This window comes from Berghia stephanieae, chromosome 2, assembly GCF_034508935.2.
Source record: "Berghia stephanieae isolate SIO BIC M18660-M18661 chromosome 2, UCSD_Bste_1.3, whole genome shotgun sequence".
Classification (NCBI taxonomy): Eukaryota; Metazoa; Mollusca; class Gastropoda; order Nudibranchia; family Aeolidiidae; genus Berghia; species Berghia stephanieae.
In genome coordinates, this window is record NC_088361.1 from 79976314 (window position 1) to 80004144 (window position 27831).

A 27831-nucleotide genomic window follows, 5' to 3' on the forward strand; every position below is an offset into this window, starting at 1 on the left:
ACCGGTTTGATAGATAGTCATGGTTTAAGCCACCCATAAAAATGAAAGGCAATTTTTAAAGTTTAAATTCAAGTAAAGAACTGTGCAACTCCTTAATGAATGTTGCCTGAGTAGATTTCTTTGGCAGTCGATAAATGCATTCAATATGGAAAGTGGTTGACCAGGATGTAAAAGTAAAACATGCCGTTTCGTAGCTTTCTTTATTTTACATAACGTGGAAGTGATGGTATAAAAAAAAAATATTGTTGTTGCAGATAAAAGCAATACCCCCACCCTTTTTGTTTCCCTTGCACGAAGGATTTCCATGTGTAAGAAGGAGGGCATGATGTAGCAATAAAATGGTTGTCAATATCGTCACGCAGCCATGTTTCTGTGACGCATTTTGAAATTTTATTTACTCTATTAAATAAGATAAAAATGTCACATTAATAATTCTTATTTCATTAATTGTTTTATTAAATGTCAAAAACCCTTCAAAACTTTGTATGCACATTATTAAATTTATGTTCTAAGCACACGACAAATTTTATTACTCCTGTTAAATTTTCAATGCCCGTATCCAAAGTGTTATTCAACTGTGTGTGAAACAGGTGCCTAAAATTCAAAGTCAATTTTCTCAAAACTGGTTTTTATACTTTCCTTACTTTAAAGGGTCATATCTCGGAAATAATAATCAAAATTTTAAAATTTTGGTATCAAATTTTCAGGCATAAAATAAGCTTCTATTAGGTACAAAAGCCCAAATTTGAAAAAAAACAAAAACAGACTTAATACCATTTCGATATGTATACTAAGAGTAGCCCTCTCAAAAGATATTATCTAAGACTAGGCCACTTATAAAATGTGTATAATATACTAAGACTAGACCTCTCAAGATATTATCTAAGACTAGGCTATTTATAAAATATTACGTATATACTAAGACTAGGTCTCTCTCAAGATGTTATCTTAGACTAGGCTACTTATAAAATATGTATATACTAAGACTAGACCTCTCAAGATATTATCTAAGACTAGGCTATTTATAAAATATTACGTATATACTAAGACTAGGTCTCTCACAAGATGTTATCTAAGACTAGGCTACTTATAAAATATTATGTATATACTAAGACTAGGCCTCTCACAAGATGGAGATAAAGATAAAGGGAGTAAATCTGACTCATAAATGAACAACACAAATAACAATAATGCTGAAAACTTATATAGCGCTATAACTCCGAGACACCAGACTCTAAGCGCTTAAATTACGTTGGCTGAAACATACTCATTCACACACACACACACACACACACACACACACACACACACACACACACACACACACACAACACAACAGAAACCAGACAGACCTATTTTGCTTCTCATAATGTACCATCTACTAAAGACGAAACAGATATGTTTTAAGCGTACGTTTAAAAATAGACAAAGATTCTTTTTCACGAATGCTCTGTGGTAAGGCGTTCCAAACAGAGGGTCCGAAATGGGAAAAGGATCTCATTCCACCATTTTTCCGTATTCGAGGGACAACTAGTTTGGTGGAATCACTGGCCGAACGTAAAGGGCGGGGTTTTGAATATCTTTCAATTAGTTCCGAAAGGTAGGAAGGGGCAGTGCATTCAAGACAACGATGCACTAAAACACAAGCTTTGAATTTAATCCTTTTCTCAACAGGCAGCCAATGCAGGTCATGAAGCAGAGGTCTGGCAGAATCGCACCTACGCTTCACGAATACTAGTCTGGCAGCGCTGTTTTGGACAATCTGAAGACGTCTCAGATTATATTGCGAAACGCCAAACAACAGAACATTGCAATAATCCAATTTCGATAGTACGTGGGACACAACCAGGTGTTTGGTCACATCTTCAGATATGAACCGTCTAATGGAAGCAATCGTTTTTAGTTGGAAAAAGAGAGATCAAACCAAATTATTAGCCTGATGCTACATCGACAGTCCAGATTCTAAGAATGTGCCAAGGTTTTTCACTTTGTCAACAATTTGTATGGAGGCATCCCCCAGCTTCAAATCTGTTTCACTTTTCAACTTTCTGTTCCCAACATACAGCACCTCCGTCTTATCATTCAGTTCCAGTCCGTTCTCATTCATCCATTTCTTAACACTGGATACATGGTGGGCAGGATGTCACGCTGCGTCTTTTATCTCCTATATTTCTTTTCCGAGTTGCTTTCAGTCTTTGTCTTGAAATGAGATAACTTGGTTTTGTCCCGACCCTTGCCAGAGTCCTTAGCCGAGTGGGAAACCGTGAAATGTTTAATATTAGTTTTGAGAGATGATATTTTTTCCTTATAAATCATCTCTCTGTTATGCATTGTTCGCAATGTATTCTGTTTTGGATATATTTTATAAACCTTTGTATTCCTCTTGGTGGAAACCAGTTTTGGTGTCGGGATGCGACTTTTCGGTGATCTCAAACTGAGTACATTGATGGTATACTCTTGAAATCTACATCTAATCCGTATTTTAACCATTCCCCTTTGTCTTACTTTTTCTTTTTCTTATGTCCTTTTAAATTTGTAATTCTAGAATATGTTTACTATCCCATTTTATTCTTTTTTACTGGCGCCGAAATGACCTAAATGTGTCACAAGCACTGTAAAACCCTTACAACCTCAGCAAAAGCATTCTCGTCCCACAAAAATCTCTATTTTGTCTGGTCGCATGTCTCCAAAGAGTCAATAAGAGTATTTCAAATTTGAGACATTTGAGGTCTCGTGGAAAAGTACTTCGCGGAAGACCAGCGTCCTACCCAAAAAGGTAATAAGCGATTGTTTCTGGTCCGTTTAAGGTACAGCGATGGGTAGGAATAAATACATAGCTCAGTTCTATGTTCCGTTTAGCTTGAAACTGAGAGAACATTTGCAAAAACTTCAATATCTACACCAGCTGTTGGTTAATTCGGACATATTCGTTCAATAATAATAATAATAATAATAATAATAATAATAATAATAATAATAATAATAATAATAATAATAATAATAATAATAATAATAATAATAATAATAATAAAGACATTATCTTGCCAAATATTTCTGTTTGTGAATATTAATTTATTTTTAAAATTTCGTTTTCATTTTCAATATTAGTAGTTTGACTAGAAAAGGCAATGCGTAGAAAAGACTAGGCTCGACGTGGACTTATTTGCAGGTCTGATAACCCAAGTCGTTTTGGGCTCATTGTTGTAATGGTGTACTCTCAAACCAACGCAAAATATTCTTCATTACAAAAATATTAAATCAAGCCCATAATTTCGTTCGGTTACCTGACCTGCAAATGTGTGCACGTCGACTAGGCTACATATCCCTATATCTCAATAAATTGATATAATCTCTCACTGTTCAACCCCCCCCCCCCCCCCCCCAAAAAAAAAAAAAAAAAAAAAAAAAAACAACAACAACAACAACAAAAACAAAAAACAAAACAAAACAAAACAACAAAAACAAAAAACAACAAAACAAACAAATTTGAGCGTTTATAAAGCGCATTATTCACTATACGTATTCAAAACGTTTTACAAGGGATCCCTAGCCAGAAGACGCCTGTGAGGCGACATTGTATTTTCTCCCCGACAGATACAACGCCGTTAACGGCCAAGTACTAGGTACTCATTTTACACCTTAGTACGGTGAGAGAATGTGAATAAAGGGACTCAACTATGCGTCATTCAGAGCGGGACTTGAACCCTGGAGTTTCCGGCCCGAAGACGAGTGTCATACCACTAGACCACATAGCCACATTAGGTACAACCTTATGAACCGATTGACTCTGAGAGGGCTACTATAATCGTTTTATCGTATTTTTGACAACTCGTCAGTAATTAACAAACAAATAAACAAAAAACAAACAAACAAAAAAAAAATATTCTAAATTATAAAAAATTAGAAGAGCTTTATTTCATTAAGATTTTCATTGTCTGTACGCTTGGTAGTCTCTTACGGTGGGTTGTTGCATTGATTACTCGTGGACATGTTGAGAGAGGGATGATATTTTAGATCCTCTGCTGATGCCATTAACTGTGTAGATTGGCTGAGGCGCAAATGACGCAAAATTAACAGTTGGATGTCCGCTTGACACTCATACCTCGCAAGCGGGTCCATCATGCGCAGTTGAGGCGCAAGACTTTGTAGGAACAGGTCGCATTCATCCTTCTTTTCCGCGTCATCTATTGGAGCTGTTTGTCCACGTCCGTGGAGGTACGGGTATCTAGGTCTTTTCCTTCCACATAATTGTGTTGTTGGTGATAAGTGAACATCACCAGAACTAGTACTGCCAGGAGTGTTGGTGCTGGGGCCGGCCGTCTGAGGTATGTCATCCACGGAGGCAGGGTGAGGGGGCAACGATAAACTGTTTTCAGATGGGGTGACACTAACTTCGGATATCTGTGAGAAGCCATCGTCTTCAATATCAGAATCATCAGATAAATTATCGAACGTTTTTCTGTTTGTTAAGGCTAAGTGAGGTCGCAAAAACGTCAAAGTATCATATAGGTACCATTTCCTTCCTCCTTTGATTGCCTCAGATCCTGATTTATTTTCTGTTAAAACTTGTCTGTGAGACTTGAAGAAGTAATCCCTCAGAGTTGTCCATTTCTTCCTTGCGGTGGTTTCTGCAACAACAACAAAATAAAAGCAATATATATATATATATATATATATATATATATATATATATATATATATATATATATATATATATATATATATATATATATATATATATATATATATATATATACTAGTAAAACGCCCGCAATTTCGCGCGGAAAGAACTATTTTCATTAGATATTGCCAGAATCATTTTGTTGATTAGCTTGATTACGATTAGATGCACATTTTAATCGATGTGCTTTTCGTCGATGCCGTGCTTTATTCGGCATGATTTTAGTTTATCAGTCAGTAGATATCAATATCAATAAGTCGCAAGTCTTTACCACGCTTTACTTGGGAGTGCTTTGCACTACCTTCAATACTTCACAAATTAAAATGGCGGCCGAGAATCAAAACAATGGTCAAATTAGGAAATTTTAAACTTTCACAAATCTATCAAGGTTTGTTCTAGAGTTTTTAAAACGCTTTTTTTATATGATGACAAATTGAATAAATAAACGCCTGACAAAAGATCAACGGTGAAAATACAAATTGAATGAATACTGGGGATGTAGGAGCTTTCGGAATGTCTCCCCTTTACTTAACTTATGTGAGGTCAAATGAAAATCTGAATAATTATCACATCGATGGCATAAAAACGACAGTAATATCAGCAGTAATATTAGTTGATGTTGTTAATCGGTGAAACTTGTTTAAAATGTCTGTAAATCCGAATACCGTCATGTGATTAAGTGAATTATATCACTATAAATGCCACGATTTGCTGAAAAATGCCAATCTGACAGTTCCTAGCAAACCCCCCCCCCCCCCCCCTTTGCTCAGGAATTTCTCTACTTGATGAACACCCCCCCCCCCCCCCTCTTTTTTTTTTCTTCCACGCAACCATATTCGAAAACACACACACACACACACACACATATGTATACACCACACACACACACACACACAGACACATAAACATACACGCAATGAGAACACACTACTACATAACAATACTGATCACCGCTAAATCAACACAACGGAAGTAAGGACTCCACTGGACAGATAGAGTTGAGGGTGTGGCCATGAGGTGTGTTAGTGTCTTCGGTAATTTTTTTAATGATATCTGTTTGACTTAACGAACTTTCAAACTGACTTTAAATTATAAAAGGAAATCAAGTTATCTGTTTATCTATCTGTAAAAAATACATTTCTATTTTTCAAATATTTCAGCAGAGTTGTGCGCCGTATCAATTTTTGTATTGACTCAAATAAGCACAATGTTCTCCACAAGGCTATATGAGGAGTAACTTGTTTATTTACGTCCCCCCCCCCCCCCCCCCCTCCTTTTCATATTTTCTGTTACAGAGACCTGGCTGCAGAAGACACTCACAAATCCCGATCATTTCACTTTCGGCTAGGCATCTCAACTGTAAGAGCAATTATTGATTATTGTAAATGGGACATGCGGGGTTATTCTTCAACCACAAGTGAAGGGAAAACCTGATGAACAACACTAACTGAAATATTCATCTGAATTTTAAATGACATTTCAGTTTTAGTTTCAATTGGTTGAGTGCTATAGATGGAAAGCATATCCGCATAAGAAAACCAAAAAGTCAGGCTCTAAATACCACAAACATAACAATGTGAAATCGAATGTATTATCTCATTCATCTGTAGTGTTTCCTTCATCTTGTTTTGTTGATAAAGGGGAAACCCGAAACGTTCATTTGATCTGTTTTTGTATTTAAATTGAAGCTTGCATTCAATTTCATATTATTTATTATTCGAGCGTCGAGCAGCAACTTTTACATCAACTGCAAATAGGAAATTTATTGTGGTTCATGTGGAGCAAACAGTGGTGGAGGAGTATTCGAGCGTTCATGTCTAGGGGGGAAAAAAAGCTCTTGTCTAACAAATTATCGATCCCTCGAGAGGGCCGGTTCAGATATTGAGTTACCATACAGGATCGTATCAGATTATGTATTCCACTTAAGAGAAAATACAATGGAGCTCGGTTATAACGAGACCCTCCGTTCCAAACATAAATTCTCGTTTTTCCCGATCTCTCGTTTTTACCGATTTTCAAGGGAAAGAACCACATAATCTTATTTTGATCCTTTAAATTCATCAAAATATATCGACAATGTTAATGGTGGTCAACTCTGGTGTTGAGTCCGCTTACCCAGTGACATGATCAGGTCCTCGGCGGGAGGAAGTGTCTGAATGACAAAAACTGGGCACAGACACGCGCACACACTGTACAACACAGTGGCCAGGCGGATGGAAGTGTCTGGCCACTGCTGTGTCTGCACAGTTCGATATTTCTCGCAAGTGCTGCACAAATCTGTCACCCAGACTGTTTCCGGTCTCGCCAACGTAAGCAATCTCACACAGGGAGCATGTAATAGTAATACGGTCCCAAGTCAAATCTTGAAACAATTTTCAAGATCCCAAATTTTTTTTCAAGACTTCTATCCGCAGACCGATCGGGGATTCTTATCGACAAAAAAATTGGTGACACACTTTTTAAAAAATGCATTTAAAAAATTTGGATTTCTCAGGCAATGCTGATATATAATGAACCAACACCGAACATATCAATTTAAATAATATTTTATAAATGATACTACAAAATCACCTTTAAATCATTTGCTAGCTTTAGTTGCAGTAATTATCCACTCGATCTCCTTAGTGAGAACAATACATATGGCTATCAGTTTCTATTCTAAGGATAAGCCTTTTATTTGTGTGTGTGTGTGTGTGTGTGTGTGTGTGTGTTTTGTTATTTTTTTGTTTACTTGAATGACAGGACATAGCTATCGTCTCATAATGTTTTCCCGATTGTTGTATTTGGCTGACATCTTTAAAAAAAAGAGTAGGTTGTCATCCTAGAGAAGAGAAAATTGGAGTTATTGGAAAATGCCACCTATTTAATCCACTCCCAATTTTCATAGTCCTATTCATATCCCATGGGGTGGATTTACACCCCTATTCCAATGATAAGAAAAAATGTGAGTTACCCTATTCTTTTCCATTGGGGTGGTTTTACACCCCTAGTCAAATGGTAGGAAAAAAGCTTTTTACCCTATTCTTATCCAATGGGGTGGTTTTGCACCCCTAAGTTAATATAGGAAATAGTGTCGAGCGGAAGTCTCGATGATACCTCAAGTCATCGGCCACCAACACTCAAAACTTCCCGAACTCGATGACCAAGGAAAAGTCGGGAATTCCCGAGAAGTAGCACTTCAACTGAGCTTTGGATGGCTTTTTTGTATTAAAACTTAAAATACATTAAATAAATTCACTTTCTATAATAATAAAACATTGATACCTATAACCATTTTGATCTATTTACGACGTTTGTGTTTTGTTAGCTGTTTAAAATATGATATAACGTCAATACCCAATACCAATGACTAGGTATTGAATGAAAGCACCGATGACTAGAGCGATGCTCGAGACTTTTTTGAGTCTCGAAACTCAAAAAAGCATCGAGACGCAAAAAAGTCTCGAGCTTCGCTGGAATCATCGCCGACGAGAGAGGGGTGGACAATGCAGATAGTACACATTGTTAGTAACGCGTGCGTCGCTCGCGCAGTATAGTCTCGAGACTCGGGACTCGGGACTCAATACGAGAAGCATCGACGACCAAGATTCTCGAGACGAGAAAAGCATCGAGAACTAAGTGGAGGTCGGGAAGTTCTCAGTCGTCGATGACCTGACTTCTCAAAACCTAAAGCATCGATGACCTTTTGGTGACCCGGATGCCCTCCCCTAATAGGAAAATATGAAAAGAACTATTATTATTATTATTATTATTATTATTATTATTATTATTATTATTATTATTATTATTATTATTATTATTCATGCCGCCAGTTTTTACCATAATTAGTGCAAAGAATAGAGATAATGAAATAGAGTTTTGTTTCACATCTTGTTCTATTTTTATTTTTTACATTTTCCACACCATGACTCTGACCAAGGCCGTCTATATAGCACAGGCCAGGAAGCGTGGGAGAGGGACGAAAACTAACAGGCCGACTTCGCCGCTGTCCACTTTATCGTTTACCTGTACGCCGGCGTGCAGCTCTTCGCGCACAAAACAATTTAAAGACGTGTTAAGTGTTAGAGGATCTTATTTCTAAATAATATTAACGCTTATAAGTTCGTTCATTTCAATATCAATAACGACTTAGCTAAAGTTACACAAGTTACCCATATAGAGTACTTTGTAGTAATAATAATAATAGTAGTATAAAAGTTAAAAGTGAGAATTCTTATACTTTCCTTTTTTTTACTTTTATGTGGGTTATTCCATGCTCACTGCTAAGGTCATATAAGTGCTCAGTGGTAAGTAAGATGTTAGACAAGTTAAAATAATACCAAGACTTTAGGCCCTGCCATGGATGTTTCAGAGAGGTAGATTTACGAGGGAAATAAATGTCATCTTTCAAAATAGGTGACGAAAGATATTTACAGGAAAAAATATAGATTGATGATGGTTACCCCATAACATGCATTATGGCCCAGGGATATGCTAACACCCTTTTTGTACGTAAGTACTCAGTCGTATAGCACGACTGAACAAACAGAACAGCTGTGTATGTAAGCTTGTTAAGAGAACACTAGAGAGAGAGAGAGAGAGAGAGAGTAAGGTGATAGATAAAAGAAAAGTAACTGAAAACAGTTTGTAGTTACAAGTTGAATAGAGACAAGAAAATACATTTCCAAAAAATGACTGAGACTGTCGTAGCTGTAGAACACCTGCAATAGCTTTAGACATATAATTATACCCCCAAAAGAAGAAACAGTATGACAATTGAAGAACCTTAAAAGGATTCCCATCTACTATGGCCCCGCCAACCATCCGCTTGCACACTAGAGTAAGAAATAAAACTCAGTTCTTACAGTTATCTCATTGGGACATTTATTTTTAACATATGAACAATCTGTATATCATACATAATATAAAACAGAGATTGCAAGTGACATACTTTTAAAATATATTTATACTTTGTGATTTCAAAAACATAATTACAGTTATAGTATAGTTGAAGTAATAATTATATCACTCAATCAAGCAATTATATTTATTACACACATCATAGTTATCAAAACATGCAAACCAGTAATTTAAACAAGCATATGTGGGGTTTTTGTTTTTGTTTTTAAGGGTTTTACAACACTTAGGTCATATCAGCGCCAGTAAAAAAGGAAGAAAATGGGATAGTTAAAAGTTATAGAATTACAATTAAAGCACCCAAAAATAAGGCAGACAAAGGGGTATTGGTTCAAATAGGGAACAGATGTTGATTCCAAGAGCACACTATCAGTGTGCGAAGTTTGAGATCACTCAATGTCTCATTCAGACATAAGCACAGGTCTCCTTCCAGAGGAACACACTCAATTGTTTACAAATCATACATTGGTGAAAGGAAAAATAATACAGTACATAACAGAGAGATGATTTACAAGGAAAAAAAAATATCATCTCCCAAAACTAACTATACATTTGACTGTTTCCTTCCCAGCCAGGGTATCCGTCCAGGGCCAGGACAAAACCAAGTAATCTCATTCCCAAGACAAAGACAGCATGTTGGAAAACAGATATAGGGGGATAAAAGACACAGTATGTATCTCCCTGCCCACTATGTGAGGTCAGGAACAAACAAATATAAAATTCTGACAAAAATACAAATCATGCAAATTTTATGGCTTTTTTTACATTTACAATCTGATTAGAACAGTTTGCTTCATTTACTTTCTTAGAATAATTATTCAACAAAATGTTGACAAATGTTGATGTACATATATGAAATAACTTATCTCTTTGAGACTTGCAATTCGTACACACAGATGAAAATTCAATGGGAAGGTTACACTCTGTCCAGTAAGCTATATTTAGTTTCATTAGGACATCATTTTGATTGTTTAACTTCAAAAAATGTAGCTCCATATTACTAACAGCAACATTCATGATTGAAAGTGCAATTTGAAACAAATGAACAAGAACAGGAGATGGATATGTTAAGCCACCGTGATTAAGGTTTTCAAAATACTCTAAAAGTTTATCATCAATAGAAAAGCCAAGACATTTGTTTTTATCTCCTACAATCTCACAACAAAAAGAACAATCAGTTTTTGTAATAACTTTCTTTGCAACATAGCCAGCAACATATATAATAACATCTAAAGACTCTGACTGAATTTCAACATTTTCAAAAGGAAAATTTTGAATGAAAAGCATGTCACTTTCATCCAAATTATCTGAAGAGAACTCAGATAAAAAACATTTAACATTTAAGGGAATGTTGCCTTTAGAGGAAGAATGAATAGTTAAAAGCTGCTTTATAGTTAATTTTCTTTCATTCTGAAGAATCTCTTCCACAGAAATCAAAGTATTTCCACCTGATAACTGCCTATATTGACCAAAACGAGCCTCAAGATCATCAGTCTGAAATTTTCCAGTCAAAACAAATTTAAAATTAAGTTTAGTTAAAACATATCTTATCAATTCAACTAGACATTCTAATGTATGGGGCAAAGCATAAAATGTATCTGAAGACAAAAAACCACACTTCGTTTCTTTATGCATCTGGTTCCATTTCTTGAGCCATGAAGACATTTTTAGTAACCAACTCAGTCTTTCATCTTCACAAGAAAAGAAAGGAGAGGCCTCTGGTGTAATCTTATTCCTCCCATAATACTGGTGATGCACATTAACCATATCCCACCAACGACAAACTATAGTCAAGAAATTAACAGTACCCTCCCAAGATGTGAAAGCTGAATGAGGACCTAAGGTTTTCAAAGCAGCAATATTGGTTTCATTAAATATCTTAAGGGCTAAACTGACTTTCTGACGCTCTAAAGAGTGTGGGAATAGTGATTTCCAGGTTAAGGTAGGGGCCTCTTTTAAAAGTTGGGACTTTTCAACTCTGTATAAATGCTTTAAATCAGAAAAGGAAGCATGAGAAATACATTTGCTATCTATGACTTCACTATCTAAATTGGGGAAAGTAAAAGTTTGACTATCGTTTTTAACATTCAACCAATTATTTCGAATTGATTTGAGAAGATGAACAGAGTCAAACAATAAAAAAATCTTGAGAGAATTGTCAATAGGATTAGGTATAAAAAATTTAGTTTCTGAGTCTTTAGTCAGTAAAGAAAACATCTTTCGATTAATTCTATTGTTATCAGAAATGACACTGATGACATTAAATCCAGCTTTACAAACATTAAAAATTACATCATTTGTTGTTTCAAACAAGAAATCTGAAGTCATCTTTACAACAGGAAACATTCCAACAATTAATTTCTTATTAGACATGACAGAAGAAATCATAAAACATTGCATAGACTTGGCAAGATTTTCAGGATCATTTGTAGCCTGTCCAATTAATTGCTCCCCTCTGTAGGATAATTTCGACTTGACATGAACTTCATCAATAAGAAGATTAACATACAAATCTTTATCTGACAGGTACTTAATTTCATTCACTAAAAAATCATTGGCAATCAGACCTGATTTTAAAGATACAGTGCTAGATAATAAACGTAAATATCGCACACTGGGAAGAATAAGTAAAGAATCCCTTAACTTACGATAAGTTGTCGGGGAATTTGAATAAATACAAAAAGAAGCAATCATACATTCAGCAGAAAATCTACGCTGTGATGGAGACAGATTTATCAAATTTAACTGATCAATTAAAAAATCAAAAACTTTGTTATTACTATCATCATTATTTTTGTCTCTGCAGACATTCAACAATTTAATTGCCTGATGAAATGTTGAATTATAGGAAGATGTAAAATCTGTTGCAGAATAATGGCTTAAAATATTTTCTAACTGGCTCCAAGTAGACAGCTTAGAGTCCGGAATTATCCATTTCAAGTCATTTTTACAAACAAGAACATTTTTTAACCACACATCTAGTTTCAAATCATTTTTTACACATATACTAAAAGGAATCGTTAATCCATCCGAATCAGTCGATGCAGTGGCATACAAATATACAGAATCATTTTTTAAAGCATAAGAAATATCATTATATTTCCACTTTTGCAGAAATCCACACACTTCATTTTTAAAATGCTCAAAACTTAAAATTTTATCTTGTTCTAAAAAAACGTTAAAACTTTCCTCTCTCTCTCCTCAAGTCTCTGTCTCTTACTCCTGGGGCTTTCCCTTTGAGGCAAAGGGGTAGTAGTGAGGTAAGAGGGAAGATTTGGAAAAACTGATGGGATGGCACCAGCTTTCAACTTCAAACGCTTCCTGCGAACAGTTTTCTGTGGTTGTCCATTTTTTTCAGGAACAACTTTAAAACGTATAATATCATCTTCCTGAAAGTGTTTTTCACATACAACAGTAAACTTTGTCACAACCAAGTTTTCCCGGGGAATTTTTCTAATCCATGAATTCCTTTGTTCTGCATCTTTCGGGAATTCAAAACAAGATGCCTTTTTTGGCGCACAATTAAGTCTGTAATAATTACTGTCACATCCAGGGACACAGCACTTGTTCACCATCATGGAACGAACTGTTGGTTATCAAATACTGTGGGGAAAAAAAAGGTAGATACATTAGTTTATAGTAACCATTTGAAATTAGGGTAGAGATTAATGTCAATTGTTTTAAGCAGGACTACAAGATACATGTACACATTACACATCATCTAAAAAATAACGATAAGTGTTGAATTGTAAGCCTCAATTTATTAGACGAAGACATACTGTGGACGTTTCTGGTTTCCCCTTTATCAACAAAACAAGACGAATAAGAGATGTGTAGTGTGAATGGTGTAGATAAGGTGAATAAATATAAACAATGATGGGACAGCCTACCCCTTTGTAAGGAAGTACGAATTAAATTCATTAAAATTAAATTGAGCTTTTATATAGTACAATCTCCACTAAACATGCTCAAAGCGTTTTACAAGGGGTCTCTGATAAACAGCAACACGTAACATGTAGAACGAGACATGACGCCTGTGAGGCGATAATACAATTTTTTCGGACAGAGACAATGCTGTTAATGGCCAGATACTCATTTTTAAAAACCTGAGTACGGTGAGAAAATGTGAGTAAAGAGCCTTTTATAAGGACTCAACTATCGCCAAGCGAAGCTCGAACCAAGGACCTTCCGATCAAAAAGCGAGTGTCATACCTCTCGACCACATAGCTGCCCACTAGACCACATAGCCCCATTAAGAAACAAGGCCCAGAAATACTGATCTCAAATAAATAATTTTAGAAAATTAAAATCGAAGTTTTTTTTTTAAACATCATGGTAAATTTTTTTTGAAAAAACAACAACAAAAATAGGTAACAAAAAAAGAGGGAAACAAACTAACAAAAACAAACAATAAACAGATAAAGACGCAGTAAACGAATGATAGTAGATAGTGATAGGTGCCCAGTTACCGTGTACGTAGACAGTCATAATAATAATAATAATAATAATAATAATAATAATAATAATAGATTAATTAAAGGTTTTAAATATTGAGTGTTGCCAAAATGTTGCGTCATATTTTAAGACGTCCACCTCAATTTCCAGTCACAACTTCCCTATGACTATGGCATGGGCTAGCTGAGGCTGAGAGCTGGGACACAATCAGCCCCGTTTGCAGTCGAACTGCCTAGTCTAAGTAAGATAGATTGACGGGAAGCCTTCCGAAAGCTCCTACATCCGCAGTATTCTTGTTCTAGTAGGGGGTTTCAATGGGAATGGGGAAACTTTTTTTATAATGTTCTAGTAGGGAGTTTGGGAGGGGGGAGACAAACTTTAAAAAAAAAAGTTTCCCCCTTCCCAAACCGCCTACTATCTAGATAGTACTCTAGAACATTATAAAATACAAGAATACTGGGGATGTAGGAGCTTTCGGAAGTTTGATCTTCATTTAAGACGTCTATCTACCTACTTTTTCATTTAACAGTCAGCTGTGAGTTAGATAAAACTCTCTTTGTAATCCAAACTCACATTCCATTTTTACCAGTCATTCTCATTGTCATTGTCACTCGTCACACTCTACACTCAAAACTCGCGACAAAAACTCACCTTTGTTTGGGAGGATACGCTGAAAATTGAAGAGGGCAACACTCAAAGGGAATTAGACGTCTTTATATCCATCTTGTAGAGAGGCAGCGATCCGTAAATAGTTGAAACAAACTTTCTTTTGTTAGCAGATCAAGGCATTGTTGTCAGAACAATGGCGGAACAACGGGGAAGAAATAGCGATACAAAAGGCGGAATGATCGTAGGCCTGATTGCGTATGCGATACCTGTAGTTAAAATAATAGCGGCGGAGATGTAAAATAGTTCTCACTTCAAATCCGTTTTTCGGTCATAATATTTTATTTCAAAACAATATGATGTAGTGGAAAAATATTGAAATAACATTGTGATACATTTTAAATATGCTGGAGTCAATAAAAATGTTTAAAAAGTCGGCCTGGTAGTTTTTTATTCTATCCCTTTTCCGGACCTGCTTCCCGGCCTGGAACACTATATAGAGGGCCTTGCTCTGACCCAACTTTTTCATTTCTTCCCCTTCCTGTTTGTCACATGTTCCTGTTACAATAATTACAACACAGAGCAGATGCTCCTATGGGAGCGTTCACATATTACGTCATCAAAAATTTGCCCTTTTTAGACCCCCCCCCCTCCCCCAAGTCATCACTTGTCATCATTGACCTGACCCTCCCCCCTCCCCCAACAGATGATGACGTCATCTAATTTAATAAAAACTAAAAGATAACTTTAATTTCACAATATTTATTATTCATTTTTCAAACCATAAACATTGATCATCAACGTTTGATAAAACACATTCAGACATTTTATTAATTTCAGAAACTGTTGATAATTTATGTTTTACGATACAATGGGGACATAAAATTTAAATTTGCAAAGATAAAATCTAACAAACATTATTTAAATTAGGCTACTTGGTGCAGGTGCTATTAAAAAAATTTCAGAAAGTGTAATTTAAAATAGTATAGGAGGCAAATTATTTTATAGCATATTAGTCTTTTAGTGGAATGAATTTCTGTTTCAATTTCCAAACATAAAATTAATTGATTCAAAAATGTTTCTGCCTTGGACCTCTGGCAATGTACTATAAATAGTATCATCAATTTAATCTTCATCGCCATCACTTTCTCCCATTTGCTGTTCTTCTTGTATGCCGCATTTTCGTGAATGGTCTTTCATTGCTGTGATCGAGGAGTGATACAAGGAACATTTAGGGCAAGTTCGCCTTTTGAGAAGTGATACCCCTTTCCCATCTTGTTTCTTGAGAGATGGGCAATACTCATCATAGCAATTTATCTTTAGCTGTTTTGAAAGGAACAAACTTTGAAATAGGCTTAATTTGCCTATGTTTTGATGACATCATCTTGGGTCTGACCCCCCCCCCCCCCCTCCCCCATGTCAACACATGTCAACATTTGGTAGACCCCCCCTCCCCCCTAGCTGATGACGTAATATGTGAACGCTCCCTATCTCCCTGTTCCTAAGGTTGTTCTATTTTGTTTTGAGTATTAATTTGATTCATTCATTACAATAAAATCAAACGAAGTGAAAATGGCGGCGGATGCAAATAGGAATGTTTTTCGAGCATTTCAAGTGCCCTCAACAACTGATGAAAACAATTCAGACTTTATTGATCTCCAGCCAGTTCATCTTTCAGATCCATCACTCTTAGAATGAAGTTCCAACCCTACATCAGGTAAGTCCCTTATTCTGAATCTATTCTTGCTTGTTTTGTTTTGTTAGGGTTAACCTCTCTTTCAACTACTATAGGTCACATAAAGATACTGCACTACTTTGACAATTATTTGTGCGAATCAGACTCAGACATGCAGTGTAGCACAAATCTTAGCCAGTAAATGTTGACAGACACCAGGCCAGCCAGCCGTATCACTTTTCCTAGAATATGCAACGTCTGGCAGGGAGCTGATAAAATAACTGTGTGTTTGTCTTTCGTTTGAGGAGCTTATCTACTGTACAATTTTTAGCTGGACTCCAAAAGCATTTTTTATGTTTAATATCATATGAGATCTTTCTTCAGAAAAGAGAGAAGCTGCTCAATTTTATTGCAAGAGTATAATAGTCTTATATGTTGTACCTACTCAATAACTTGAAAGGAAAAAAATGTTTTTTTTTTGGGGTTTTTTCACCTATTTGATATCTCATGTTTCAGATGTCATTGTACAAACCCTGAATGATCTAGAAGAGAGAGACGCGGGTGGTTGGATGGGAGCATCACCCTTGAATCATATACCTATGATGTTCGCATGGGTGTACGATCCGATAGTGATGTCGTTTCTTCTTCTCTTTACTAGTCTATCCTGCTTCTTTGGTTTGTGATTGTAACTTTGGCAGGGGATATTTTTTTTCTCTGTAAATCTTCTGCCTGTTTGTTCATGGTTATTTATAATTTAGCTTATGATATCTTTAGGTTATGATTTTGATTTACATTTGTACTATTTTTGTTAGATTGCTTGTTTTTTTTTGTTTCAGCGGTCTCTCATATAACCTCAATTGTGTTGGAAGAGACCTAAAGCAACAATCAAACAAACAAAAGATCGAGAAGAGGATGGTGATGAGGATTATGGAGACGTTTTAGATTATGCCAGCAGCCAAGGTGATGAAGTTGCATCCATTCTAGACGATTCAGATCCCGAAATGCTAGTTGATGAAGTTGAGGACAGAGATGAGGATATTCAAGAAGATGCAAATTTGACAACGTTACCAACTGGAGTAGCTCAAACTTTAACTTCAAATGATGGAACAGTATGGTCTGAAGAGCCTGTTGTCCAAAACTTTAGGCAAAGGCAATGTAATGTTTTTAGACAGGTCAAATCTCATAATGTAAGGAATGTTAACATCAAATGTGTTGTTGACCCGCTATCAGTTTTTACTCTTTTTTACGCCACTTGTCATTTCTAGCATTGTTAGATTTACAAATTTGGAGGGGATGAGATGCCAGGGTGACATGTGGGTGAAGACAGACGGTATAGAAATCATGGCTTTGCTTGGATTATATTACCATTTGGGAGCAAGAAATTTGAACCTGGTCAATGTGGCAAGAATATGGAGCGGCATTGCAGCAGACCCTGTGGCCAGAGCAACAATGACAATGAAGCGTTTTCTGAACCTAACAAATGCTCTAAGTCTAAGGTTTGACGACAGGACTACTCGAACAGTCAGAAGGGCCAGGGATGTTTTTGCGCCAATCAGGGACCTTTTTGATACCATCAACAATAAACTTTCAAAGATATATACTCCAGACATGAACCTTACAGTGGATGAGCAATTAATCCCATGGAGGGGGAGAGTCAAGTTTCTTCAATATTTACCCAGCAAACCGGATAAGTATGGATTGAAAATATTCTGGATATGTGATTCTAAGACTGCTTATCCACTGAAAGCAATTTCCTATATTGGAAAATATGGAGAAAGGAGGACAAATTTAGGAAGAGAAACTGTCAAGGAATTAGCTATGCCATATTGCAAAAGTGGTAGAAATATTACTTTTGATAATTTTATCACGGACAAAGAGCTTTTGTTATGGCTCAGAAAGCAAGGATTGACAGGAGTTGGGACAGTTTGTAGAGTCAAACGTTTTCTTCCTGAGAAATTCAAACATGGCAAGGATTTGAAAAAATCAGAATCAAGCTTTGCTTTCACCTCTGAATTGTCTTTAGTCAGACATAAATCAAACCACAAGAAATATTTTTGTTGTTACCCTATTAAATTTTGATTTTGAAACTCATTTCTTCCAGTTGGTTACGAGAAGAAATAAATTTAATTCATGTTTCATGTTTTTTTTTTAAATTAACTGATATGCGTGTAGTATATCATACATATCAAAAATTAAAATAAAATAAAAGTTGCCACAGTGTTATATTTCACTTGTTCCAAAGATAAAATTTAATTTCAATAAAATGGTTTTTAAAAATAAAACTCATTATGGTCTCAGTTTTACTTATTGTGTTATTGTTTTTCTATTTCATGTGTGTTTTGTATACACATGTATATAATACTATCAAAATAGGTTAATGAAATCCTTGCCTGTTTATTGCTTGTTTATATAGGTATTTGATTTAGTTGCTCATGTTTTCTCTATACATAGGATGGGGTGTAAAACCACCCCCTTGGATTAGAATAGGTGTAGTCTTATATTTTCTATTAGAGGATGGGGTGTAAAACCACCCCATAGGATTGAAATAGGAATGTTCCATTTTTTTCTCTTTATTGTCATGGGGTGGTTTTACACCCCATCGGATATGAATAGGGTATCTGACATTTTATACCTATATAACTCAAAATATATTATACTGATATAAATGATACTTTGTGGTCACAATTATCATATAACAATTAGCGATTACATAAAATTTCAACTTTCTAGCTCAAAAAATAAAAAAGTTATTGGTGAAAAACATAGGGCTGGGGTGTAAAACCACCCCATGGAGTGGAATAGGGTAATGAAGGAAAGTGAGAAAAAAATCTGACAAAGTCTGAAAGTCACTGGAGTGAACGAGCAGTTGGGCTTTCTACATCCCTGCAAATGCCTTGAGAAAATCGGCAAATGAAAAGGAGGAACAGACTCCCTCAATTTCTAAGCAAATGAAGAAGAAAGAGGCCACTGAAACAATTGTAATTGCAACTATAAATAGTTGTGATAGATCATGTGTATAGATGTGTTAAGTGATTATAAAGTATATCGCTTGGCCTCCATAAGTTAGTGACTATGGTTCACAATCAAATAACAATGGGACGACAAATTTTTAAAACATTAGTACTAGGCTTACTCAAGACACTTATGGAATCATTTAATGGAGAAAAAAAAAAAGAAGAATTTTACTTTTTGTTTGTTCGCTGTTTCATTTATTTAATTTAATAATTCTCCCCCCCCCCCCCCCCCCCCCCCGGATTTTATTCCCCTTTGGTATGTCTAAGCATTACCAAAAGTGATTCATATTTTTGACGTAAAAGCATCATAATGATCTTCCCACAAAACCACCCAATGAAAAGATCACTCCAAAAAAATAAAATATATATATATTTTTTAAATCACTCAATAAGATCATTTTCAGCTATGGTCTACCTGGTTTTGCCCTAAATGTCGCATTGCTTCCAACCTGGTACATCAGTTGAGAGGGAGTTTGGGGTAAAAACGAGAGAGATGTGGCGAGAATACGGGATGCTGCAATTTAACTGACCGAACGTTTTTTTCAAATTCGAAAAAAAAGTGGGACGAAATCAGGATAGAATAGAGTAGGTACATATTTCAATTATTTGTACAGGGAAATAACCAATTAATAAAGTCCATCTATATAAGCATTTCATTTTCTGATCAATGTTGATTCGAATTTGTTTTTACTTAACGCAATCTCTCTAACAAATAATAATAATAATAATAATAATAATAATAATAATAATAATAATAATAATAATAATAATAATAATAATAATAATAATAATAATAATAATAATAATAATAATAATAAAGCGCCGGTCCCATACAATATAGCTCTAGGCGCACAATATACATGGCATGCAATATATATATATATATAATAAAAAAAATACGGTACTCAAAACAACATGGAACGTATTAGTGAAAAATGGGTGTCATACATTATAATATAAGTGACATCTAATTTTTAAAAATAGTTTAAAAATCAACCAAAGTTGGCCATCACAAACTGGCACCCCCGACTTCGCGACTTCCTGAAAAATTCCTACTTTTTCCCGATTTCACGACTTGTATAGACTAGATAACGGTCAGTGCACGTAAACGGCTGCCTGATGTCCCAACTGCGAAGCTGACTCTGTCGTACTCCAACAGGTACACACAAGTCATACATCGGGGTCGCATGCATAATCTGGATTTAGGTCCATCCGTGTGTATGGGCTCCAGGAGGTCCCCAGGTTACGATCCCGTCGGTATGCTACTAAAGGGGGTTCTGAGAAAACTCTGGGGGGGGTGACTTCGCCCGCCTAGACGCAGCCATACCGCTCTCTACTTTTCAAAGTTTGTTTACAAGCCAGCAGTTATGCCAGCAGTTATGCTTTTAATCTCTATTCTCCACACAAACATAACATAGAGACGATTGAGACATTTTGAGTAAGCTATTTTTAGGAACATATTCCCTGTAGACTGACGATTTTCAAATGTCCTTAACACACACATTTTCAACAAACTAAAACCAAATTTGATCTGAATAATAAACAACCATTGCAGTTTACTTTCAACCAAACAGAATGGATGTATGTTGAAAAACTTTTTGAGATATGAATATTTGAAAATATACAGCTTCTTCTTATGCTTGCTTGTAAACTTCGCACATCATCGAGATCACGATTATTTTGAGAGAAACGATCACCAAGAAATGCTATCAGATTGTTCCAGGAATTTTTCACAACGATGAAGCATATATTCCTAGAAAAAAAAAAGAAGGATGAAACGCGAGAAAAAGAGAAGAAAAAGGAAGGAATGCAATTTTTCACGTCACAAGTGAAACACTGGCATACCATTGGGGAGTGAACCCGAGAACATGGGAGGTGGATGCCAGTGGGAAGTGAACCCGGGACTATAAGAGGTAGACATCAGTGTTTATTGAATACGGGATATGAGAGGTGGACACCACTGGGTACTGAAAACGGGACCACCGGATATGGACACCAGTGGGGAGTGAACCCGGGGTTTATGAGAGATGGACACTACTTGGGAGTGAACACAGGACCACCAGATATGGATCAGAGGGGAGTGAACCCAGGACTTTGAGAGTGGGAAGTAAACATGGGGCTATGAGAGGTGGACACCGTTAAGGAGTGAGAGGTAAGAGGTAGACATCAGCGAGGATTGAATATGAGAGATGGACACTACATGGGAGTCAACACAGGACCGCCAGATATGGACACCGGTGGGGAGGGAACCTGGAACTTTGGGAGGTGAACACCACTGGGAAGTGAGCCCGGGACCATGGGAGGTAGACACCAGTGGGGAGTGAGCCAGGGACTATAAGAGGCAGACATCAGTGGGGATTGAATACGGGATATGAGAGGTGGACACCACTGGGTATTGAAAACGGGACCACCGAATATGGACATCAGTGGGGAGTGAACCCGGGGCTATGAGAGATGGACACTACTGGGGAGTTAACACAGGACCACCAGATATGGACAGCAGTGGGGAGTGAACCTGGGGATATGAGAGATGGACACCATTGAGGAGTGAACCCGGGAACATGGAAGGTAGACTCCAGTGGGGCAACTTTTGTAATTTTTTGTGGGGAAAAATGGCAACAAACGCAGATGCTAGACATTCCTAATTGTCAATATTACTAATTGCTAATATGAGTAGTTTTGAATTTTGATGTATTTCACAAACACAAAAAAAAAAAAAAAAAAAAAATAAAATAAAATAGCAAGCAGTTCATTCCAAATGAAGAAGAATCAAACACTTATGTACTAAGTTATTTTTCCTCATCACTTGTGACGGAAATACAGTCGTTCTTTCCAGGGCACAGCAGCAAGTATCCGTCATTGTTATTGTTATACAATTCAATTATCTTTTCTTTAATCTCATCTGCTATTCTTTGACATCTTTTAGATTCAGGTTCGACAAAAAGTCCTTTCTCCTTCTTTAACTTTCTCGCTTTTTTTTACAAGCTACTTTTGACTAGAGAACATTCCAAAACACAAAAAGATAATCCAAAGGAGCTGAATATTTTTTTCATTTATCTCACCATGATGTTCTCGGAGTGAGTATTTAGTTCACATTTATTGAAATGTTAATCAATGTATTATTTCGCACTTACAAAAAACAAAAACAAAAAACAAAATTGAAAGCATTGAATTCATTGGGTTTTAACAGTTTTTGATATTTTGAGCTTTGTTAGCGGTGTTGTGTAATATAAATGAGTTAATATTGGGGGTCATAATAATTGAGTTATCCCCTTTGTAAGTTAAGAATTGAGACACTTAGCTTCTTTCAGTACTTGCTGATGCTATTTACCAAGAAGCACCTAAAAAAATTTATCAAATTTTGAAAAGAATCCCAGCCGACATCTTTGACCGTTTTGAGCCTCGAAATTGGCGACAATTTGCGATGTTGGTGAGCGTCGCATTGCGCTATAAATTGTATTAATCGGACTATAATTTATAGTATAAACCTTTAAGGGTACACATAGTTTTGTGGGCACGTTTTATCCGGCTGGCGGATATTGTGAGTTTTTAAAACAAAAAACAAAGCATCCATTAATCAGACTCGATAAACGTTTGAGGCCACACATCGTTTTGTGTGTTGGTACGTTATATCCTGTTGGCGGATGTTGGGAGTTTTCATATCATACAAAACGCATAACATCAATAAGAAAGGTCTGGGCGATCAGCCTTACAGCTAAGATGACATCACCATAGACCATAACAAAATACACATTATAACAATAATATGATAAAAATAATCAAGAAACAAACAAAAAAAAAAAAAAACAAAAACAAAAAAAAAAAAAAAAAAAAAAAAAAAAAAAACAAAAAAAAAAAACCCCAACAAATAATAACAAGAAAAGAGAGACCCCCCCCCCCCCCCCCCCCTCCCCACAAAAAAAATCCAATTAAGACAAATAGTAAATACAGTAACATTAATATATATATATATATATATATATATATATATATATATATATATATATATATATATATATATATATATATATATATATATATCGTCGACGTCCGACTCTAACCGTGTAAGTGCAGGAACTACACTTTCGAGAAAAGTGAAAAAAACTTTATTACCGCTCCTTTCGCATGGATATGAGGTCAACACTGCCTACAAGTGTTTAAGAATGCATTTCTGATAACACACAATTGCCTGTTTTAAAAAGTTGATGACATTTAAAGAAATATTGCGCATACACGAATAGCGCCGACAAATCCGTCAGCTATTGCACGGATAGGGCCGTGTTCGTTTAGCGCCCGACCGTTTCTCTGCAAGGTGGCGTGACGTAAACACGGATAGGGCATTGCACGCATAGCGCCTGTCAGAAACTGTCATCACTGTGCACAGCAAAGGTACTTGGACGGTTCTCATCGTACCGTTTTTGTTATTTCTATAACAATATGCTACACGTTACTCATGGAAGAAAAATCATAATTTACTCATTTTTCTCATAGTCAATATCTGTGATTGTACCAAAGCGTTGAATGCAAATACTGAAAAAAATTGGTTGTTCGGCTACATATTAAATACATAGCATTTATATAGCGCTGATCTACAGTTGACACCATGCTCTAAGCGCTTAATTGCCTCGCATCTGGAAATTGTAAGAGTGGGTGGGCGTGCTCTTTACTTCCTTTAAGAGCAAGACTTTTTTACTTTTATAGTAAAAATGTACAGTATTTATACATTCGTTCATGAATATGCATGATTAGGCGCTACATCTTGCAAATATCATAACTAAATAAATAATATATTGAGCGCACAAATTGCGATAAAAGGATAAAAGAATGTACATACGAGTAATGTATTATTAATAAAGTCATACACCCATAAATGATAAAGATATCGACCGATTTGGTCATTCACTCTCTTTTAGGGACCATGTCTGTCTTACGACTAGAACTGGATCTAGTGTTGGGTTATTTGATCGCTTTTACTCGATCGACGATCGAGCGCCAAGCCACGAGTCAGTGCTCGATCGCAATGCCGGAAGAGCGAGTTAGTAAAACGATTACTCGATCGTAAAACGATCAGGCGGGTTGTGAGCTTGAGACGATCTTGACACGTGAGACGAGCTTGAGACGATCAGGATTCGAGCGAGCGGAGGGGTAACGAGTGTTTCGAATCATTTCAAATTCAAACGATCACAGTTTGCCATCCGATACCAATCGCCAATGTTTGCACACGGTAGTCTGTGGTTCTTCCACAGCCCTCACTCCTTGTCAGATGTTAGTGTGTCTGGGTGGCAGTGGCAGGGAAATTCGTATAGGTGTATCACGCGTGTGTGACAAGACTTCATTAAACCTACTAAAGTTTGACTATCACACACACACACACATACACACACACACACACACACACACACACACACACACTAAGGCTATTTCTATGACACACACGCATCCCTCTATCAATGAACACTCCTACAGTAGTGCGGCTATGTGGTCTAGTCATGACGTAACTATAGGTAGTACTCTAGTCGACCATGGGTCTCGTGCATTATAATGGTCTAGTGGTATGACACCCGCTTTGGGATCGGAAAGTCCTGGGTTCGAGCCTCGCGCTCGGTGCATAGTTGAGTCTTTGGACAAGGCTTTTTACTCACATTCTCTCACCGTACTCAGGTGTAAAATGAGTACCTGGCCGTTAACAGCGTTGTCTTTGTCTGAAAAATTGTAATATCGCCTAACAGGCGGCATGTCCCGTCCTACATATCAAATGTTGCTGTTGACCGGGGACCCCTTTACAAAGCGCTTTGATCACATTTAGTGGATATTGTAAAGCTCAATTTTTTAAAGTAAAACATTAGCTTTGAATATGGAATGTTTCAATTTTAGATGCCTGTGTATTCTTTGTTAGTTCCCATCATCATCATCATCATCATCATCATCATCATCATCATCATCATCATCATCATCATCATCATCATCATCATCATCAGGGGCAGCGGTACGGTCTTTGGTTGGCACCCGAAAGGTACCGAGTTCGATCACCCGCCGCTGAGTGGTCTTGAGCAAGTCACCTTGCCCTAACTAAATTTGCGGCGCTGCACTGCGGCTATCGCTTGGGTTATTCCAGTCTTCCCTTAGAATAGACCCAAAAGACGAATCTCCCCTATGGGATGAATAAAGGGAATTATGTTTAATTTATTTATCATCACCATCATATCAGCGGGATCATCATCATCACCACCACCCTAATAATAATGGATAAAATAAATATCAACACATTTCAATGTAATAATCAATCTAAAATCAATCAGTGCTCCTAAAAGACCCTTTGATTTCTTTGTCTAATTCGTTCCATACTTTTGGAGTCCCGACAAAGAAAGATTTTCAGCTAACTATAGTTTATATATGGGAATATTAATCAGTCGTTTATATTGGAATCGGAGTTGTCTAGCAGGTGTATTAGTTCAAAGCGCATTTCCAAGGATTTACCATGCTCAATGAACTTCACAATATTTTATTTAATTTATTCCTCCGGCACGCCATATCGACCATACATCCATTTCGTACAGTAGGTACCGATCGCTGTTTGGAGTCTTTTTGTATTAAAGCTCTTTACAATACCCGTCATTGCTTATAAGATAAGAATACATTCACACCTGAGTCAAGTGCCTGACACACGGACTTAACGTCTGGATCACAATTTTCAACAATCACTGTCACTCATCCGGCCATTGATAAGGCTTGATTTTGTGACAAGAGACACCGTACCACTGAGCGACCGAACAAATAATCACCATCTGCGCCATCGTCATCATCATCATCATCATTATCATCATCCTCATCACAGCCGTAACAGCCAGCAAAACCACAATCATCATCTTCGGGTCCGGTCTATCCGTGTGGGGGGGTGGGGGTGGAACCTGCTAAAGTATTTCATTTTTTAAACAGAAACACGATAATCATCATCATCATCATCGTCATCCATTGTCGTCGGCATCGTTATCATCGTGTCCGGGCAATCCGTGTGTGTCTGGGTGTGGAACCTGCTAAATATTATTATTATCTACCTACCTAATAAAAACACACCATTCTTGTTCATTTATTTTTCAAATAATGACATGAAAGGCACGACCTTTCCCGCACACACAAGAGGCGATGACGACCAGTGACAAATTATGGGAGGTGGGGGCGGCCGACAACTTTTGGCGCGACATAAATATGAAATGTTAAGGTGACAGCGGGATGATGGTGGTGGGAGGGGGGGGGGGGGGGGGGTCTCAACCCTTCACCATCAACAACTGTTTGATGGCGTGTGTGTGTGTGTGTGTGTGTGTGTGTGTGTGTGTGTGTATGTGTGTGTGATGCGACGAACGATCATAATCAAGGCTGCCAGACAGCCAGATTTCTTCTTGCCCAAGTAGTCAAATAGACCCCAAATAGCCAAACACCACAAGCATTCTGACTCCCTTGAAAAACTCATTTGTTTTGATTAACAAAACAATCGACTACAGTTGGATAAACTTATCTTTTCATTTTTTTTAAATAAAATATTTTTTTTTAAATGAATAATAATAGAAAAGCGTTTCTTAGTAACCAATTTTGAACTTGGCCATCTGGCAGCCCCCATCATAACCAGCTGCAGTCAAGCCAGCCACAGACATAAGAGAGGGAGGGGTATGTGAAGTTTCCTGTGGCAAACGAGTTGCTCGTGTTTTTTTTTTTCAAACGAATCACTGCTCGATGACGTCACTGACTCGAAACCCGCCCGAAACCGACTCGATTTTAGAGGACTCGATCGAAAACCCGCTCGATTTGATCGTTTCAAACTCGACCCAGCACTACTGGTCATGATTGGTTAGAGAATCTTTTGTTTCCCGCCAATTCCAAGGTTATAACCCTCAGATATTGTGTCAAGGGGACGGAGGATGGGATTTTCCTTGAAATGAACTAAAAATAGCCATTTCCCCAAAACTGGCACTTACACGGTTAGAGTCGGACGTCAACGATATATATATATATATATATATATATATATATATATATATATAATATATATATATAGAGAGAGAGAGAGAGAGAGAGAGAGAGAGAGAGAGAGAGAGAGAGAGAGAGAGAGAGAGAGAGATTATCGTACCAAATATATTAAAGTATAACTTACCATCAATGCCCAATTGTTCTCCAATTTCCTTCCATTGCCTACGTATATAAAATCGATTTGAATAATTGGTTTCCGATTTGTCATAAAGAGCAGGTCTTTTTTTCACGGCTGCAACCAGTCGCTCATTGAATGACTCCATCTTGGTTTGCAACCAAAACAAACTGAGAGAAAAACGAAAGAAATTTTAGTGCAGTGCAGAGGTTGCTGAATTCATCCGGTACAGGAAGTGAGGCGATAGCGAGCTGACAACAAAAAGGGAGGGAAATGGTTGCACTGTGGCGGCGGGCGGTGGGGGCCATAGATAACACAGGACGGTAGACGGTAGTCTGTGTGGGGGCTGCCTGAAGCATGGGATCAT

The 27831-nt window shown here is 36.8% G+C and overlaps 1 protein-coding gene across 2 annotated transcripts; it reads right to left on the reverse strand.

Moving 5' to 3' along the window:
• Positions 1-3890: 3890 nt before the first annotated feature.
• Positions 3891-27680, reverse strand: LOC144963739 (uncharacterized). 2 transcript variants are annotated; one of them, XM_078897685.1, is made up of 2 exons: positions 27474-27680; positions 3891-4628 (listed from the first exon to the last, which is right to left on the reverse strand). In XM_078897685.1, the coding sequence occupies exons 1-2, from the start codon at positions 27610-27612 to the stop codon at positions 3955-3957; spliced, it is 813 nt and encodes a 270-aa protein (XP_078753811.1). In that variant the 5' UTR covers positions 27613-27680; the 3' UTR covers positions 3891-3954. The 2 variants fall into 2 exon arrangements, with proteins under 2 accessions (XP_078753811.1, XP_078753812.1); XM_078897686.1 differs by lacking the exon at positions 27474-27680 and adding an exon at positions 6797-7049.
• Between the last annotated feature and the right edge of the window lie 151 nt (positions 27681-27831).

What these genes read in the sequence shown, in the direction of transcription:
- LOC144963739 (XM_078897685.1), bottom strand. Translation starts at nt 27,612, where the DNA reads ATGGAGTCATTCAATGAGCGACTGGTTGCAGCCGTGAAAAAAAGACCT. An exon ending in AGAACAATTGGGCATTGATG is followed by an intron (nt 4,629 to 27,473) that starts GTAAGTTATACT and finishes TTGTTGTTGCAG; the next exon opens with AAACCACCGCAAGGAAGAAA.